The sequence below is a fragment of the Diuraphis noxia genome, unplaced genomic scaffold, assembly GCF_037042655.1.
Source record: "Diuraphis noxia isolate RWA-SAM2 unplaced genomic scaffold, SU_Dnox_SAM2 contig0003, whole genome shotgun sequence".
Taxonomy (NCBI): domain Eukaryota; kingdom Metazoa; phylum Arthropoda; class Insecta; order Hemiptera; family Aphididae; genus Diuraphis; species Diuraphis noxia.
In genome coordinates, this window is record NW_028301713.1 from 46612338 (window position 1) to 46632774 (window position 20437).

General features: G+C 28.1%; 2 protein-coding genes across 5 annotated transcripts; both read left to right on the forward strand.

Moving 5' to 3' along the window:
* Positions 1 to 305: 305 nt before the first annotated feature.
* LOC107169966 (Golgi to ER traffic protein 4 homolog) lies at positions 306 to 5523 on the forward strand. Its single transcript, XM_015519938.2, has 8 exons — positions 306 to 799; positions 941 to 1019; positions 1084 to 1178; positions 1240 to 1385; positions 2207 to 2345; positions 2407 to 2547; positions 2624 to 2778; positions 4881 to 5523. The coding sequence occupies exons 1-8, from the start codon at positions 681 to 683 to the stop codon at positions 4973 to 4975; spliced, it is 969 nt and encodes a 322-aa protein (XP_015375424.1). The 5' UTR covers positions 306 to 680; the 3' UTR covers positions 4976 to 5523.
* Positions 5524 to 5606: 83 nt separating this feature from the next.
* LOC107169963 (uncharacterized) lies at positions 5607 to 16306 on the forward strand. Of its 4 annotated transcripts, XM_089221951.1 has the most exons (18): positions 5608 to 5745; positions 6440 to 6511; positions 7242 to 7315; positions 7573 to 7617; positions 9531 to 9762; positions 10670 to 10886; positions 11449 to 11616; positions 11672 to 11746; positions 11809 to 12045; positions 12221 to 12301; positions 12376 to 12471; positions 13403 to 13465; positions 13950 to 14004; positions 14444 to 14545; positions 14622 to 14699; positions 15723 to 15818; positions 15882 to 15935; positions 16095 to 16306. In XM_089221951.1, the coding sequence occupies exons 1-18, from the start codon at positions 5675 to 5677 to the stop codon at positions 16211 to 16213; spliced, it is 1935 nt and encodes a 644-aa protein (XP_089078077.1). In that variant the 5' UTR covers positions 5608 to 5674; the 3' UTR covers positions 16214 to 16306. The 4 variants fall into 4 exon arrangements, with proteins under 4 accessions (XP_089078078.1, XP_089078077.1, XP_089078080.1 ...); XM_089221952.1 differs by lacking the exon at positions 6440 to 6511 and having other exon boundaries at positions 5607 to 5745; XM_089221953.1 differs by lacking the exon at positions 6440 to 6511 and having other exon boundaries at positions 5640 to 5733.
* The last annotated feature ends 4131 nt before the right edge of the window (positions 16307 to 20437 follow it).

Below are 20437 nucleotides of genomic sequence, written 5' to 3' on the forward strand. Positions count from 1 at the left end.
ATACAATAGATGTAGCCGAAGCAGAATTACCCAAATACAAATAATATGATGCCATTTATAAACCACGATATAAAATATAATATAATAACGCCTTGGTTTTGTTTTTGTATAATTCGTGATTTAAAATTATTATTTTTGTGGAGTGTGATGCTAAAATATGGTGTTGGCAATAATTGCCATATATGATATATATATATATACGAAATATATATACGGACCGATGGTCCGGACCAATGACGTACGAATTTGTTCCAAAATGTCAAACTTCTAATTTCTAATTGCTGTTATCATAGTGACACCGTCGCGCTATCAGTTCTACGACTGCGTAACACTGTCTACTATACTCATTACTCACCAACACTATTAGGAAAACGAAAAAAAAAGCACAACAAATTGTATCATGCGTGTCTCTCCGATTTAATATTGTATTCTGGCCATAATATTATATCATGTTAAATGTTGGATCGTTATATTATGTTGATCAATTAATTATAAAGTGAACTACGCGCAAAACGTCGACGCGATTGTTCAGTTTAAAAATGCTCATAGTTGCCGACCTTTGTCTCGCACAGAAATCCTATTAGAATATCGATTGTGCACACCCGTGTTGTGACAGAAAGTGAAAACTCATCGTTTTATATACATAAACGCGCCAGCACATATAAGCATACTCACTCAAAATGATGGTCAGACCGGATCCAAATAACATGATCAATCGCGTCCGCCGTACCCTGAATAACGCAATCAGGGATGAGAACTTCTACATGGCTCATCAATTGTACAAATCGCTCTTTTCCAGGTACGCCACATGCAAATAATAATCATAATAATATTGATACCTATTTCACACATTACAATGGTGCTTCAGCCTTCAAGTGTGAAACTGTACATTGGTTGTCTATTTAATTCAATCACTGATTGTATTATTCTATGCTTGTAGATATATAAGCATGCATAACAAAAACGCTGCCATAATGACACTACAAGAAGGAATTATTGTCCTATATGATAATCATCAAGTAATTATTGAATATACTTACAATGAAACTTATTATTAAACTTTTAAGTTCTTACATATTTTAGATTGGAATCGCTACTGACTTAGCACAACTATTTGCAAAATCTTTGTCAGCACAGCATATTGTTCCTACTGAAAGTATGTTCGATTTCATAAACGAGTAAGTTTGATACTTAATGATTTTTTGATACCTATGTGCTTAAATTATTATTTTTATTTAGTATATTCAGAAAATTTGGCCCTTCACTTTCTGCAGAACGAGATTCCATGTTGAATCCAATCATACAGTGGACAATTGAACATTGTCCAGAATACTCAATGGGACATCCAAGCTTACATAAACGTATAGGATATATCTATTGGGCAGGTAGTTGGTCATACATTCTAATCAGTGGTGGATTTAACAGTCATTGAAGTAGCAAATGCTGATGAGGCTTCTTTCCTTATATGTATACTGAGACCCACTTAAGAGTAGTAGACAAAAAAAAAAAAAAAATTCATTTTGTATTGCAAACTGCAATATAATTTATCATTGTTAGGTCAAGTGTAGTGTTTCCCAACAGTTATGCTGCACAATATGATATTAATATGCTTACCTATAATTTCAATAATAAGTTATAATTTTTTTTAACTATTCTCTTACTCTAATATGAGGATATGCTTGTCAACTATTGAAATATGGTAAAAACTTATAATGAAGGGAAACCAATCCCAAATTTCTCACTAGGTTAGCTTAGGTTAGTTAGATTTTTTTATTTAACAATCGTAATGTAATATCTGTTTTTCCATATCAATAAATTTCATAATTATAATATGTAGAAATATGATTTTACATGAGTTAATTATTTGCCAGTAATTTACTGATAAGCAACTTTTTGTATTAATATGATGAAAGCGAAAGCCTAATGCCCTTATATAAAAAATATATATTTATTGAACATATTTAAGTTAGTGTCAAGTGTGCTACGGCTAAATATGGGTTAGGACTAGTGTGCTGTGAGGTAAAAAAGTTGGGAAACACTGGGTTAGGATATTAAAATATAAATTACTTAGGCAAGTATGTTAATGATACATTTTGTATGAGGGCAATATTATGGATTTGCTGACTATTTGAATCCTTAAATCTGCCACTGACTTTAATACAGTTTCATGTTTAAAAATTAATATACAACATTTTTACACATTTAGAGGCTAATTTTGCATTAGCCCAGCATCATTATTTGAGATCAACAGATGGTTTGGCTTTTGCAGCTATGTTAGTAGAAATGCATAAAACACGAGGATTAAAATATGAAGTTGATTTATTTATAACACAAGTTGTACTGCAGTATGTATTTACAAAATCTCATAAAAGTCAGTATAAATATTTTATTTATTTTTTATTTTAGAGGGTTGTGTATGCGTAACATATCAATTGCACAGTCAACATTTCAGTCATATACTAAGTTACATCCTGCTATAAACGATGAACCACCATACATTTTGCCTTTACTTAATTTTATTTGTTATTTACTACAAATATTAGATAGGTATGTAACTATTTGTTTTATAATTTGTTGGTAACTATTAGGTTTTATATCTAAATGTTTTATATTTTATATTTAGTGGAAAGCTAAAAACTTATATAGTACTTTGTGAGCAATATCAATCATCTTTGACCAGAGATCCGAGCTATACTGAATATTTGGATAAAATTGGGCAACTCTTCTTCCACGTCAAGCCATTTGAAAGGAGACCTAGACAACAACATGGATTTTTGGGTAGGTGTACTTATAGTAGTATTTATTTACTTTTAATTAAATACGTTTTACTTACCTATCATTTTAAAATTTATTTTTTATTTAGTAATTTCTATAAATAAAATATTTTTTAATTTTCTGTTTTAAATAATTATTTTATTTTATTTTTGTTGGAAATCATAATTCACTTTTAGCCTTTTGAATAAAGTTCTTAATATGAAACATATAGTTAAAGTATAGCAGTATTGATTGACTTGGAAATTTATTAATTTGTCTATATTTTTCCTATAATATTAATGACATTTATAATACTTTGTAATAATTAGAAAGTATGTGTGTTTGATTTATGTGTTTAATTATGCTTAAAAGATCAAAGAATAATGTACAAATGATAAACTTCAATTAGTTCAATGCATTTACTAACCTGTCCAACGTCAATGATAATTTTACATGTACATGATAGAGAGACAAAAACAATTTACATTTCAAAATAATATCAATATATATATATATATATATATATATATATATATATATATATAATACATGTGTTGGAAACAAAAGGCATTTAATTATATTCAATAAAAGAATTATATGAATGTAAAGATAGCTGAATATGTCAGCGGTGATAAAAGGGGTTTGCATGTGACCTGTTTTTTTTTTTTTACTTAGAGACATACCTTACGGAAAAAACTCACACTTCATAAAGTGATATGATTTCAATATATAAATATATATTTTTTTTTTTTTGGAAAGAGAATGCTATTTCTAAACCATATAATACAACTTTGAACATGATTAATTTTTATAAGCTTTTTTTTTTTACCAGTGTTATATCTAAGCAGCAAAATCAAAAATCATAGTCCAATGTGCTCTGTAGAAAACCATTCTTGTTATCTTAACAAAAAATGAAATAAATTAAATAAGACCACTCTATGAGGCGTGAGAGTTTTTCTGTAAACCATATTTTGAGCAAAAGATTACGCTTTTCATTTTCAGTCAATGGCTCCCTTGACACTGGTCATTTGTGTACCTGCTGTGCGTGTATAATAGCTTTTAATCACTTAAATCTAACACAAATGCCATGGACATTGGCTTGGAAATTGCATACAACCATTGCTCCTTATTAAAAACACACAAATAGGCTCTTTATTACATACATTTACTCTTATATCTCAAGAATAAATAGAAAAATTATGATAAATGAGGAAAGGTGTTGGCTCTTTGAGCCCCTGTGCTTCCTCCTTAAATACTCCCTGTTCAAAAAAATTATTTTTTACCCTTGAAATTTTATTTTAAATAATAGTAACTAGCTGATTGATAGACATTTGTTGTGCATGTCACTATGCTGCTAAAATATGTATATTGAACTATCAACCTTAAATAAAAAATCCTTGGTTGCATCAAAATTATACTATACCACACAGATTAACAGCGTCGGCATGTTCTTTAAAGGGCCTCGGATGCATTTCTTCAGAAGGACCCTCAAAAATGTTATTTCTTAAAATGATAAAAAAAATGCTTATAAGTAGTGACATATTATATTTTTAGTAATATTGGGGCCCCTTGACACAAATACGGCCTGTGGCCTCGAATGCATTCGTGGCCTAGCAGCCATGACCAGGCTGACACTGCTAATAAATGTCTGAATGTTAATGGTCTGTAATCCCAACACTAATGTGCCTATGATGAAAGTACCCTACTCACATTTTTAAACAGTTATCCAAGTTAACAATAAGTTAGTATAAGTACATTTATACATTTTAAAAACGTCTTTGGTAATTTATGTAGTAGGTTATGCTAACCTAATTTGATCATTTTGACTACAAAATTAAAAAATGTAAAGTGTAGTTTTTATATAAATAGTATAATAGGTAGAGACATCAAACCAACATGAACTTTACTTCAACAAAGACTTTTGTAAATTAATTAATTAAATAATCTAATAGTCTGTATCTATTTTATTGTGTCTTGAAATTTAAATTTATTTTATTTTTTAGAGTTATTAGTCAAGTTTTTTGTTTTATTTATATTAGTTGAAATAATTATAACATTAAAATAGTATTATTATATTTAAATAAAAAACCTTATATATTAATACAAATTTTCCTATTAATTTTCAGGTAATTTGATCAGTACATTAATGGGTGACTGTGATCGTGATGGAGAACCACGCCCATCATCATCGCGCCCGATAAATTTAGAACCTCTTGATTAATTCACATTGATTTAATAAAAAGTACTTTTCTTACAAAAAAACTGGGTTTTTAATTTGTATTATAAAAAATAATTTTAACTAATTATAATATATAGCAATTTATTTGTGTTTTATTCTTATTATTGTTATATTTTTTAAATTCAACTTGAAAACCCCTTAATACTCATATATAAGAGAACATAATTTTATATTTCATTGATGTATTAAACTTAATAGTAAATATATAACTAATGTATACTTATTGTTTTGTTTAATTTAGCATAATTTGCAATCATTTAAATTTTTAACTTTTGGTTTTTGCTTATCTTTAAGGATAGCTACAATTATAGTTCTTTAAAAATTACACTAAAATTTTTAAACACTTATGTATTAAAATATAGTTTATTTAATGTTTCTTAGTATGTATTTTTAAATCTATTTTAAAACTTTTACTAAAATCATACTATGTGTATATACTTATAAATAAATACTTATAATATATATTATATATGTGATAATGTTTGCGTATATGTATAGATATATGTAAAATATACAAAGAATAAAAACTATTTTAAAAGGATTCAATATAATTAAAAACATTCTATCCCCTCTCTTTTCTGCAGTGTAACCTGAACAAGATGTCTTGATCCACTTAAATTATCTCACAGTTATGGTTAAGGCACTGACGTGTTTATTCTGGTGTTTTATATTATAATACTAATGTACATAACGCATGCTAAAGTTTACTACATTTTCTCATTTAAATTGCATAAAATGATGTACGTAAAGGGGTAAGTTATACATTTAAATTATTCCACTATTAAATTAATTACTTAAGATTTTATGGATATTGAAGCCTATATAAAATAAAATAAAATATTCATTAAATCATTGGATTGGGATAAAGATTTTTTTAATAATTGAAAAAGTAAACTTAATTTTGTTAAAAAAAAAATACCCTGAAAAAATCAAGGATGAAGAATAAAATGTTAAGTTTTGATATGATAAATACTTCTGGTTATGGTATTAAAATAATATTATTAAAGTAAAAGATAAAATATCAAGTTACATTGTCCTTTTATGATAATAATAAACAATAATGGAGCTGTATAACGTTCATATTGTGGTTAATATAAAATACTAAGTATATTATTATTTGAATTTTCAAAGAACATAATATGGGTATTATAGGAAATTTCACAGTTTCATACTTTCATAGTGTTTAAGAATTACTGATTTTTATTAGAAGTAATTTTTACTCTGCCAATTAGTATTAGTTCAACTTTTCTAAAGCATTTAAATAAGCTTATAGAAGTACATAATATGCTGTACAAATAAAGCTAAACAACGATGATAAATCTTTACATTCTTTTTAAAAAAACTTTTATTAGCTAAAATTGTTTTATTTAAAATTATAAAATTATTTTAAATAGGTATCTAGTCATAACTCTTAGATTAATTTTTACTGTTAATGTGATTTTTAAGATTACCAGAATATTTTAAAATTATTTTGCCATGTTGCAACCATAACATGCCACCAATATCCAATCTACAAAGGTGAGAAAATGTTAACTGAAAAACATGGTATTAAGAGAACAGTGTATTACTAGTACTCGCGTGTGTTATCTCCGTAACATACTTAGATAGGTACTAAAATGTACTGCAGCAGTTGCTTCCAATTATTTATATTTTGCAATAATATAAGAGTTATCACACTTAAAAGTATAAACATTATCTCTGTTCTCTCGTTAGTGCTATATCATATATTTTTCAAAGTATAGTATACAATTTTGAATTTCCTGACAGCATTTTGGTTTTGTAAATAAATACAATCATATCATATCGTCGAATAGTAAAGTAACATGTAGTTGAGTAGGTAGGTACCTAATAGAGTGATAATTATTTTAATTGTTTTATTTGTAAATCTGATTTAAGAATAAACTAGCGTGACGAAAATACGAAATTAACATATAATATTTTAATCCAATAGTTTGTTTGTTTTTTTTTTTTTTTTTAACTTGAATTCATCCAAGTATCTTAATAAAATATATTTGGCACAAGACCTAATGCTCTCTAATCTTTCTAAATTTAACACTTAAGTCTCCAGTTATTTGTTAAAAGTAATAAACCTATCATGATGATGTCACGCTTTAACGGAACTCGTAAATAATATATATTTTAAAGTCGTGTTTGTCGTATATAAATATATCTATATATTATTATACTATAACATAAAATATATTTGTGTAGGTTTGTTAATATTTTTATTATTATTTTTTTTTTTTAGAAATTATTTAAGATGGACACAAATTATTTTATTTGCAACGATTATATTTCCTACTAGAATAAACTCTTCAGCAAGTATGTGCTCCGTATCTACTCCTACACCTAATAACTTATTAGAGAAAACGATGGCTAATTATGATCATATTTATTATATTGTATATATAATATATTATAAATATTTATCATATTATATATTAATATATCATAGCCTATCAGCTATCATCATTAGGCTATAAAAAATAAGGCTATAATTTGTTTACTTGATTTTAAAAATAAGCTTTTCCTATGCACCTATTAATAAAGTAAATGAATGTTATTTTCTTTGGTTATAGGTGAAAAACTTCAGACACATTCTGGAATTTCTACTGATTATTCGGGTAAATAATAAAAATACATTTTATTTATCTAATAATAGTTACCTAATATTAAGCAATAAAGATCAGTTCTTGTACAGTTGAATAATACATACCTACTCAACGTGTAGGTAACTTGTAACTAACATTTAATTACTTACTATTTACTAATGTAGTTATGTATGATGTACCCATTAGATATGATGAAAAAGACACATCACAGTATGTAGTTAAGACACCGAGAACCTGGCCATAATCGGTACCTATTTACTATAGGTAATACACTAATCGGTTACCATATCTATTTGAACGATAATTAAAGGTAGTTGGTATTGATTATTAGGTACTAACCATCATGATCATGCAGTGATATACTTATACAGTCGACTTTCGATAATTCAAACCTTAAATAATTCGAAACCTTTGGTAATTCAAAGTTAATGCTAGGTCCCTCGAAAATCCCTCGGTAATTCGAATAAAAACACTAAATTTAAGTACACTCGGTAATTATAAATTACATTTTGTGAAAACTGGACACTGTAACACGTGAAAATTCGAAGTATCATCCGTTCAACGCTCAGTAATTCGAAATATATTCTCCAAATTTAAAAAATTACGAAAAAATGAAATTATATTCAATGAAGCAGAAAACCATTACAGATTTCTTCAAAAAATAATAATTGACTGTATAGTGTACCAGTGCACTTATTACGAATTGTATTGATTTGTTAAGAATAGACATTTTACCTAGATGGCTAGGTCTAATCCTTAGCTATCTTTATTCTTCTCTTAGTTCCTAATCTAAAGTAGAGAAAGAAGAGGTAACAGTCACGAGCCACCGAAGTTGGCCATTTAAAGCTTTTATTTCATATTATACCTACTTAAAATGTATATATTTATTGCCGAAGTGTCAAAGTTTAAAGTAACGTAAAATCCAGTAACTTATTGATAGATATTTTTCTTTATTTTGAAAACATAAGCTATACATGCAACATGATTGTGAACGTAGTGAAGAAGTATTATAAGTATTACGTTATCTCATAGAACTTTATGAAAGTACCTAACCATCATCATTGGTCATCTTGGAGGCCTGCAATAATTCGGATTATTGTAATAGAAGTTTCATTAGTTGATATAACATATAAGCATAGTCCGATAGTCACATAATAGGTAGTTCTTTTAGCCAGTGGCGAGGCGAGCTATTTTAACACAAGGAGCAAAGATTTTAATCTAGGTACCCACCCATCATCTAATAATGTATCAAATACACAAAAAATCAGATTATCTTGTTGCTTATTTATATTATAGTAGGACATAGGTACATCATTACTTCTAGTATATATGCGTATATGATCAATTGTAATACCGCCACCCACCCAAAATTTGGAGGAGTTGACGCTCCTCTAAACCCCCTTCACCACGCCACTGCTTTTAGCAATAATAGAACTACGATATTAAACATAGCTAAATTTAGATTTGTATCGAAAGTTCAAAAGCCACAAGAGATTATAGTAAGTTAATCTAACCCAAGTCGACTGAACCTCTAATAGAAATATTTCGCTTTTTTTGACCATTCAAACTAATAATTAAAAGATAAATTAAAAAGATTATAAAAATGTGTAGAACTGCAAATAATACACTACTACTGTGTTGACAACTTTATCCAGCAGTTGTTCTTATTTGTGCAGAGCGCGTAAATTATAATGCAATATTAATAAAAAAAAGTAGAGACTGAGATACATTATCTTTTATTGTAAACGCCATTGATCTCATAGGCCTATACAAATAATGATGTAAACACGTTCACACATCTGTTAAAATCATTATTTACATAATATTGTAAGTATTTACATCAACATCGTTATTTACTATGAAAGTTATATTAATTATGGGTGTATACATTCGTCATGCTATAATAACGGTAATGTTTTGTACAGATTATGATGAGGGCACCAGTAAGCCCGTTAAGGATCAAGCATCGGCCCAGATGCCGTGTGGAGACTTCCGGCCGGGGGAAGACGATCTACAAATAATCGATTTTATTAGAAAATTTGGGTTGGATTCGGCAGAAGAAATATATAAAAAAAGTGTAATCAAAGTGATAGGATCTAACCGTTTTCAGACCGCTTATAGGGTGGAAAAAATAGCACGTTTAATAATGCCAACAAGGTATTTAACAAAATTACATCAACTTCACTATCTTGTATAGAGTGATGTAGACTACAGTATACAGTATACTAATATCAATATATATATAGGTATTAAACTACTAACACGCACAAGTTATATAGTTATATGAGTTAATTATAGACTATATTATAAACTAACATTAACATATAATAATATAATATACTATATAGTCAACGCTCTATACAGTAGTAGTACTAGAAATAGTAAGTAGACAAAAGTGATAATAGGTACCTACAATCTACTTATAATATTAATGATAATTTTATTATTTTAATTATCTATTACTGCATTGTCATAATTATAAATAAGTGCTTCGATCTTAGTGCGCTGGTTTAATATTAGCATTTCCACCGGATGCATCCGAGTTCCGTCCCAAGAACCTTTTTTATACCAATTCCGTCCTAGGTAAAAGAAGGTAGGTATATATATATTAATTCCGCCTTTAATAATTTTTATAATTTATTCGTCAATAATCATATTTTAAGCTATTAAGAATCTAAAAATCTGCTCTTTAATTATTATAAATTTAGTTATTTTAACAATTTTTATATATGCTTTGTTTTTGAATACTTGTTTTTAATAATTAAAATTTTACCTTTTTCACTGTACACCTATTGTATACTTTAAATTTTTTATATAATACATCAAAATGGCACGGACACGCACATATAACGACTGAAAAGTTTATTTGGTTCAATTACTGAAATCATATTATCTTTATTTATAAATAATATGATATTGTTAAATTTTACTTGACACGACGGAATTGGTACCTATATCAGTGGAAAAAAAACCAGGGACAGAACCAGTATATCTTAAAATTACATTTTTATATTTGGGACAGAACTCGGATATTAGTACTGTTTGATTTGTTTATTGTTTACAGAAATGTATTTCCTTTGGGCATACCTCAACAGTTTTCTTTTATTGCTACGTTCAGCTCTAGAATGGTAACCAGAGCACAGTGGCACATACTTAAAATTGTTGATTACCAGAATAGCACTAATTTACAAATTTCACTAAATCAAGTTGTGGGGACCGTAGAATTCTCTATTGTTAATTATGACGGGTACTTACAAACTGTAAAATTTGAAGCAAACTACGTAAGTTAATTTAATATATACCTACCTACTAATTGAAAAATTTAACCACTATGTTGTAAAAGTATAGTATATAACCAATCTTTTCTTCTTGATCATCAGTCATCATGTACTAGCTTTTTGGGTAGTAATAGTAATTAATATTCCTATTAGAACATTAATTATGTACATATACAAATGTAAATATTTTATACAAACTACATTTAGTAATAATCATATTTAATATGCACGGTTTCTTAGTTCAATGATAAAATCTATTTTCTCGAAGTTATACAATTTTAATTTAATTCTTTTTGACTGTATAATAATACTGTAAAGTTCAGCGGAAAGATATAATTTTACATTCAAATAATTATGTTTTATCTTCTATTTATTTTTATTATTTTAGTTAAGAAAAATATTTATGTATTAAATATGATATTATAATGAATACTGAATCATTTTTTTTTTTTTTTTTTTGTTGAAATTGTTGAAATAGATTAAGTAAATAATAATTTAGTAAACTACCTTATAATTTATTATTTTACCACAAGATTATTGAATAAAATATTTTCAAATTGTTTAGATTTTTGATAGAAATTGGCATAAATTACATTTTGGAGTATTTTATGATAGAGTAGTACTTTACATAGATTGTAAACAAGTTGGAGTTAAAATGTTGGAACCTAGAGGTACTGTGGATATGTTTGGTAATACAGCCTTAGTGATAAATAACGATTATCAAGCAGCACCAGTAAGTTGCATTAAAAACTATAATTAATTTCAAATTATTAATTAAGTGAATTTAGGTGGATGTACAATGGATAACACTTAGTTGTGATCCAACGAAACCACAACGGGAAGGATGTGCTGAATTATATCTAGTAATAATTAAAAATAATATTTTACTCTCGTTCATTTTAAATAACTTTAAATTGTCATAAAGATGAGAGAAGAATCTGTACAAATTCAACAACCAGATGTAGCTACGACTGGTAGTAATTGTCCTTTTCGAGAAAATCAATGCGCAAACAAACATCCACCAATTATAAATCAAAGTAAACAGGGACCGCCTGGACCACAAGGACCACCTGGACCATCTGGACCACAAGGACAAGAAGGGCCACAGGGACTAACAGGACCACAAGGCCCTCCAGGTCAACCAGGAATTCCAGGAGCAGAAGTAATAAAAATGTTATTTAATTATAATGTGTACAATTAAGTTATAACTTATATGGTTTATTAATTTTCTAATATTCAATTAAATTCAATTCATATAATTATAATTATATACCTAATAATTTGCTGTTTTACTAATCTTCGTTCCATAAATATCAATATGTACGATTTATTTAAAGGGCCCGCGAGGATATCAGGGTTTACCCGGTACACCAGGTATACCAGCACTGCCCGCTTTACAAGGAGAAAAAGGAGAAAGAGTAAAAAATATTGACTAATATAAATTATGTAGTATGATATTAATTTAATTTAAAATGAACGAAATTAATTACAGGGAGAACCTGGAATTCAAGGTATTAAAGGTGAACCTGGACTTCCTGGAACTATAACTTATATTCCAGCTAAATTAGAAACACAATATATAAGACCGGTAGGTATTTATTTGTTTGTGACTATGTTGGTAAATCAAATATGAATTTCTTATGAATGTAGATGATATATTATTTAATATACCTACTAAAGTATATTTTAGACTTTGTGTGGACTGTGGAGCAATATTTTTTTTGATTTTACTATGGTATTTATGTCTATCATCTTATGTATTCATGATCTTTTAGAGCAGTAATTATAACTGAAAAATTTGTTTTTTATAAAGTGTGATTTATATACGAAAAACCAGTTGTAGATAAAAACTATTTCCTTATTTCGAATTCAGTCCCTAAAATTGTGTGTTGTACGACACACTTTGTGTAGTACGAAAAGTGCAGTGTATTGTACGAAATTTAAAAGTGTGTTATTCTCGTTAAACCTTTATAATAATACTACAGTAGAAACTCGATTATCTGAACCTCCGTTATACGAACCCTCTATTATCCGAACTATAATTAGCGTATCAGAAGTTTCTGTTATTCGAACGTGAAAGATGTCGATGAAAAAGATTCTTTCAGAAAAAATCTTGAAAACTTAATACAGCTGGGTTGCTTATAAATTATTATGACTAGAAATAAATAAAAAGTTAAGCAAATTCAACAAATATTTTTTTGAGCATTTGATGTTTATGTTTTTATGAAATTTGATATTCGTCAAACGATTTTAGTTATTCTATTGTCACTTAAAAAGTATTAAATATTAATCGTTGAATTTAGAAACTTGAAAAATTTCACTGTTACATAAATTAACAACTCAAAACAGTTTTAAAAATTTAAAATTTTTTCAAGTTTCTAGTTTAGATGTATTTTTTCTACGCTCAGAATAATTTTTCATATGGAATAATAATACCTACTGCAGAACCTACAAAAGAGCGGTTACCTATACTATCTGACTTTTTTAAATATTTTGTTTATACATATATATCTCAACAGGGAACTCTTAGCACACCCGGTGAAAAAGGAGAACCAGGAGAACCAGGATTACCAGGTTATTCAGTATGTTATTTATTAATTATTTTTTATGATTAGCAGTGTTGTAAAGAATAGGTAGTTAAATATTTTTAAGACTAACATCAGCGTCTGATGTTGAAGTATCTCTTTCATGAAACAAATTACGTACTTAGAAAGTACTGTTTAAGTTCACACACAAAAAAAAAAAAATGAATAAAAAATTAAGTTTGCGATGAAATCTAGACCCCACTAAGTAATAAATTTACAACACTGTATGAAAGTACAGTGAAATCTCTTTATAACGAAACTAGTTACAACGAAAAACTCTATATAGGTATTACGTAAATAGCATTAAGTTAACTTATAATGGTTGGTTTGATTTAAAACCTATTAATTACTCTCTATTACAAAAACTCGAAATAACGAAAGAAATCACATGGTCCCTTCAGATTCGTTATGGAGAGTTTTCACTGTATAATAATATTATGTAATATAATTGCACGATTACATTTTTATAATTTTTTATTAGGGAAATGGTTTTACTGAAAATGAGATAAAAGAAATATGTAAATCAGTTTTCAAAGGTAAATTTATTATTTTTCAAACTAGATTATGAATTATTCTGCATTCTGCACTAGTAAGTATGTAGTAGATATAGAAAATAGAGATGGATTATATTTACCTACTTATTAGTTCCATGTGAGTCTCAAAATATTTGAATTTAACGTGTCTTACAAATAGTTAGATAAATATTAAAAATCAAAATGTAGTGAAAAAAATGTATTTTTTACAAAATTTTTAAGTTTGCTTAGTTCCCAATATTCATTTTTTCGTTAATTTAAAAATGACTTGTTAAAATTTTTTAAAAATAGATGTTCAGCATATTATTTTAATATTTACTTAATTCTTTTTATATCTTAAAATAATATTTATTACAGAATTTAATCTCTAGTATGCCTAGCTTGTTCCAATTATATTTTGAATATACAGGTTTTAATAATATATTTTGATAATCATTCCTAGAACAATTAGCAGAACTAACAAACACCTTCGTTGGTCCACCTGGGCCCCCTGGTCGGTCAATTATAGGTAAACCAGGTCCACCGGGTATCCAAGGTCCCCCAGGTAATTATATAGTGTGAAAAATTGAAAAGTATGTAAAAGGTGAATAAATTCAAATATTCATTAATATTATTTTTAGGCGAGCCTGGGCCACCAGGCTTAGGTATGCCTGGTGAAAGAGGCTTTCCAGGATCTCCTGGTATACAAGGGTCAACCGGTAAGAATTAAATTATTATGCATATGGAGAATAATAACGCTGAGTGCATGAAAATAAAAATAATATAATTTGGTATAATTATACATTTGTTTTAATGATTACTTTTTATGACTACCTTTATAAAAAAATCTTTATCTAAGTAAATAACTTAAAAGGTACCTCTAGAGGTTTATTAAACATAACATATTAAGTATGCGAGAACTAATGCTTGAAAATTTCCTCTAAGAAGGAATTATTTTAAGTTCACGTTTGTTTTGTTAAGAATGAACTAAATTAAAGGTTTGTCGCTTCTAGCTTAAACAAAGGAACTATTTCTTTTCTTCGTAATCAAATAAAGAAGATTATTGAGTGTATTGATGTGTAGGAATAATTGTTTAGCTAATAGTTAATAATAATTAGGCAGTTGTTTTGTTTTTAAAATATTTAATTTTTTATTTCATTCAAGTTAAGACTGCCGTGATATACCATGTTAACATTGTCAATATTATCGTATATTGTTGTATAATATAGATCATTATCATATTGACTTAATGTCTAAAAAAAAAAAATCATAAAAACTTTTGTCACTTTTTTATCATAAAAATTATTTAAATTAAATTTCTTATTTATATGAACAAAATAACAAGGTATAAAATCGTAAAAATATAGGTAAGTTATTTACTCCTTATAGGGCATAGGTATTTCAATTATTGTAAAAGTTATAAGATTATTGTGAAAAGCTAAAAATAACCAATATTAGCCCCTCGGGATTATTGTTTTAGAGTTCAGATTTATCTCCGAGTTGCCGTTTTGTAATTAACACATAATAAAATAATAAGTAGGTAAGTACCTAATATTAACAAACTGGTAATAGAAAAATATCAATTGTTGGTCAAACGGTTTGATTTTTTTGACTCAAACCTTATAAATTTGTCAGTGACAACTGACAACTGACATTATTGAATGTGTTCTAATAAAAACGTATTCCGTTAAATTGTACACAAATAATTATTATATTATATTATTGTTAAATTTTATTGGTAGGTTCTGAAGGACCAGTTGGGCCAAAAGGAGATAAAGGAGAGCGTGGACCTGAAGCTGTTGCATATGAAGGACCACCCGGACTCCCTGGCCAACCAGGTATTAATGTTTAATATATTTTTAGCCTTAAATTTTTTGAAATCTATTATAATATATTTTTAGGTCCGAGTGGAGCACATGGCAGACCAGGAGATAGAGGTGAACCAGGAAGACCAGGTATGAGTTTCGTTTATTACAATAAGACATGTACACAAATTTGTTTAATATAAATTAATTTCAGTTATGAAAAAAAAAAAAAATAATATTTTTTGTTTAAATATGGTAGACTAAATTTAACCTTAATATGATAGATAAATCGCAATTTTTTTTAAACAGGTCCAATTGGTCCAATTGGTTATCCTGGACCTCAGGGTTCGCCAGGATACTGTGAAATGTGTAATAATGTCTACTACGCAGGTAGACCACCAACAGCTGGAAATTTCAAAGGACCTTGAGTTAAACATGCACATGTATACAATATATTTTATATTTTATATTAAATTATATATTACTACAACCTTTACTAATAAAGATTTATGAAAAAATAAGCATTTTCAATAGAACTTACGATGATATTATTAAGTACCTACATCTAGTATTGATTGCAATCATGTATAGAACTGTAGAAGATTCAAAAAATGAGATGTTTGATTTATATTTTAATGCAATAAAATTGTCAGTTAATTGGAAACAAGTAATTCAAATTAAATGAAAACTTTAAGGACGAAACAGCCACAGGTTTTGATTGTGTCTCTATCTATAAAAATGTAAAAAAAATTTAAAATGTTTAACCTTAAATATTATAGGTTAACTACTACCTACTACAAAATTTATAATCTAAGTAATACATTTAAATTAGCATCAATCAAACCGTTGTATAATGTATAAAAGTATAGATAAGCAAATCATAAACAGTTACAAAAATATATCGTATCTTAAAGCTAAGTAATTTTTCTAAAATACTAGAGAAAATTGTAATAAAAAAAAAATATGTGTTAGGTATCTAAAGAAGTGTATGAACTTTTCTCATAACGCCATTTTGGTTTTAGACCAGGTATTGGAATGGGAAATGCCCTTTGCAACTAAGTTTATTTATGAGTCCATGGACTATACTCGTACAATTTATCTGTCTAAAGAATATAAAATAGATGTAACGGAGTTCCTATTACCACATAAAACGGTCTTTTTCAGGACCACCAATCACAACACAGCACGCACAAACGACACCACCGTAAGGGTCATGTGGCGAATTAAAAAAACATTCTGGTCATTTTACATTCCCAACAAACACGGATATGGATAGAGGAGACCGTAACGAAATAAAAAATACTATTACCATAATCAAAACCCTAAAATTGTACGAATAGCGAGGCAAACCGTGCCGACGGGAAACACAGTTACGCATGGCGGCACACCTGTGGTTTACGAGTCGGTACGGGACACAGTATATAAACCGGTCACATTTACGAAACATCATCACAACTTCACAAATCAATGTTTTACAAAAGTTTCTTCTCGGATCACGAACATATTCGACTTCTAGAAAAAATCCATACCCCTCCAACTATCAAAGGAAAACCCAAACCATACGGATCAATCAATAAAACTATTATCCATCCAAATTCCATCCACTAGTAAAGGCGCAAGCCTGGTATAGTTAACGGCATCGTCATTCGTCCGCCAACAACCCATCCGTCAACATCTATTTGAAACGAGATGGCAACCGACGATACTGCAGCAAAGACACTCGTCAAAACGAGGCGGCAACCGACGATACCATCACAGGAAAAAACTGACGATCCCGACGTGCACATCGTGCAATGTTCACTGTACGACGTAGTACCGAGGCGATCGTACTGTGATACGCCGTGTGCAAATACCAGCGGCCCTACACGTAGTTTTCCTCACGGTCGATTCAAAATTGCGACTGACTAAAAAGGCTCTTTTCAGAGCCATCAACCATTCCCCTAGTGTGCCTGCGTAGGTGTCACTACGAGTTGTATTAATATAACTCACGACTTATTAGAGTCCGTGAGACAGTTAATATAAGCTCATTCCCTCTCGATATTATATTTCTTGTTTGTAAATAAAAAACCAAATATTGTAAAACTATCTGTCGCGCCTCTAAAGGCCTGATACCGCCCGCCGTGGCCGCTTCTTTAAGCCAGCCACGCGGTTCGGAGGTAAAAAATTATTATTATATGTTTTTAAATTTCAATAAACCATTTTGATTATACAAAACTAATCAGTGTATGATTATTTCTGTACACGGTACCTCGAGTATCGACGCACCGTGTCATAGATAGGCTGAAAATGAAAGCCTAATCACAGGGTCGCTTAAGTGCTTATCAGGTAGGAACATGTAACAAAAAATTAAAAAATAACATTTTGATGCTATGAATTGTAAATAAATATTTTTTCTGTGACGTGGTATGTACTTTCAGTTACGAAACCTGTTATGTGTACTCGTATACCCACCGGCCGGTGTCACTAGTTCCCGGATGGGTTTTTCCATCCTGGGATTTTTAGTGACAAATCATTGCTACACATACACACACTTGTAAAAAACCTTCAGTACCCTAGGCTAATGACCTCAGTAGTCGAAGCCTTAACCCCAATAAAAAAAAAAAAAATAAAAAAAAATGAATACATAAATTATTATTAATATTTATTGGGAATAAACTAATGAAATTTAAAATTTAAAATATTCACGAATAGGTAGCTTAAAATAAAATAATGTATAATTCACCTGTTCAATAAATTATAATTTATTATATTAAATATTGATTAGGTATTAATTTCGTATTCGGAGAAAATGTATGACTTGGAATTTTACAAATTAGTTGGCACCTGGCATGGTCGGTACGGAAATTTGATGTACCTACTAAAAAGCAATAATCACTTTAATTTCAACCAACAATTTTATTTAATTGTTCATAAAAAATATATTTTAGGAAAAATATACAAGTGCTTCTAATATTCATACACCATCTTAATCAATAATCAAATAAATAAATTTAAAAAAATAATTAAAATAATACCTAGGTACTATTTATAAGTATCTTGTTATACTTAATTTTAATTTAAAGCTATACATTATCTTAATATAATTGTTTTATCACATTTCATTCCATTGATGAACAAATTGTTAACACGGTCATCTTTGATATAAAAGTTGTATTATAATATATATCAATGGATTTATTTTATTGAATTAATATAATGTAATCTATGGGCAAAGTCGTCACAGAAGACGCAGTCGACTAAAAAATCTATTATTAGTTAACCAAGCAGATATGAACGAAAACAAACTTTTCGTATAATTTTATTTTTTCATAAATCACACTATTTTCAGACTTCAATTCACAAGCGTCGGAGTGCATACACGCCAAGGACTCCAATGAAACCAGAAAGAATCAATATTTAAGGTAGATAATTTTGTTTTCATACCTATTATTTTGAGGCTTAAATTTATAGTTTAGACTGATTTTAGACAACACGAAAAACATGCTACCCAGGTTGGTACCAGAGTTGGGCAACATTTTATCTAGATAACTATTCGAATAAAAAATTATTATTTGAATACAACATTATTCGACTAATTTCTAAACGTTATTTTTCGACTAATTTTAAATGTTATTAATCGAATAAAAAATTATTCGGATAATTTCCAAACGTAATTATTCAAGTAAAAAATTATTCGAATAATTTTCAAACATAGTTATTCAAATAAAAAATTATACTAATACCTACAAAATATGTATCATATAAGATGGTTATAAGTCTTCTATTTAATAATAGCATTAATTATACTGCTATATATTAAACTAAATTAATTTTTTTAATAATTTACTAATAAAATGTTTTATTGATTTTTACTATATAATTTTAAATACTGCATGCAGCTTGTTCTGAAAATTTTTATTTTTTTTCGAATAATAATGTTTGAAAATTATTCGAATAAAATGTTATATAAATACAATTTCATTAAAATAACGCCCTACTCTGCCAAGTAGGTACCGTAGACAAATATTTTATTTTTGAAATGTATAAAATTCAAACGCAGTATTTTTTACGGTTGCCAGGCGTATATAGGATAATTATAATTATATATTCATAATCTAGCCAATCTAGGTAGGTTCTTGAAGTAGAGATTTCGGTTCAATTAATATAATTAATACCTTCTATAACTGATAAATGACAACTCATATAGTAGGTACCTATTACAATTTTGTTTTATAACTTGTAATATTTTCTAAATCCAACCTAATAAATTATAGGAAACTATTAATCTACTATATTATATTTTAGGTACCTATATTATAGTTATATCTAACCTTTATTGTTCACCAATGTAATGATCGTAGCATTTGTAGCGATGTATAACATTGTACAACTAAAAAAAAGTTCACCGAATGGTAAACTGTCTATTATCCCGAGTCCTGACTAGTAATGAACATCCCGTGTGCTCGTTTATGAAAAATATACTTATAGGTACTCTTATAAGTATCTATATAAATAGTAGTGCATACTCACAGAGTTCTCATTTCTATAGTTAATAAATTAAATTCTATAAATTTATTGGAATCGCATTTATTATTTATTTCTAAAACACAATATATCAAACATTAGTATACATACAATACATTGGAATAACATTTATAAATTATTTAAATGAA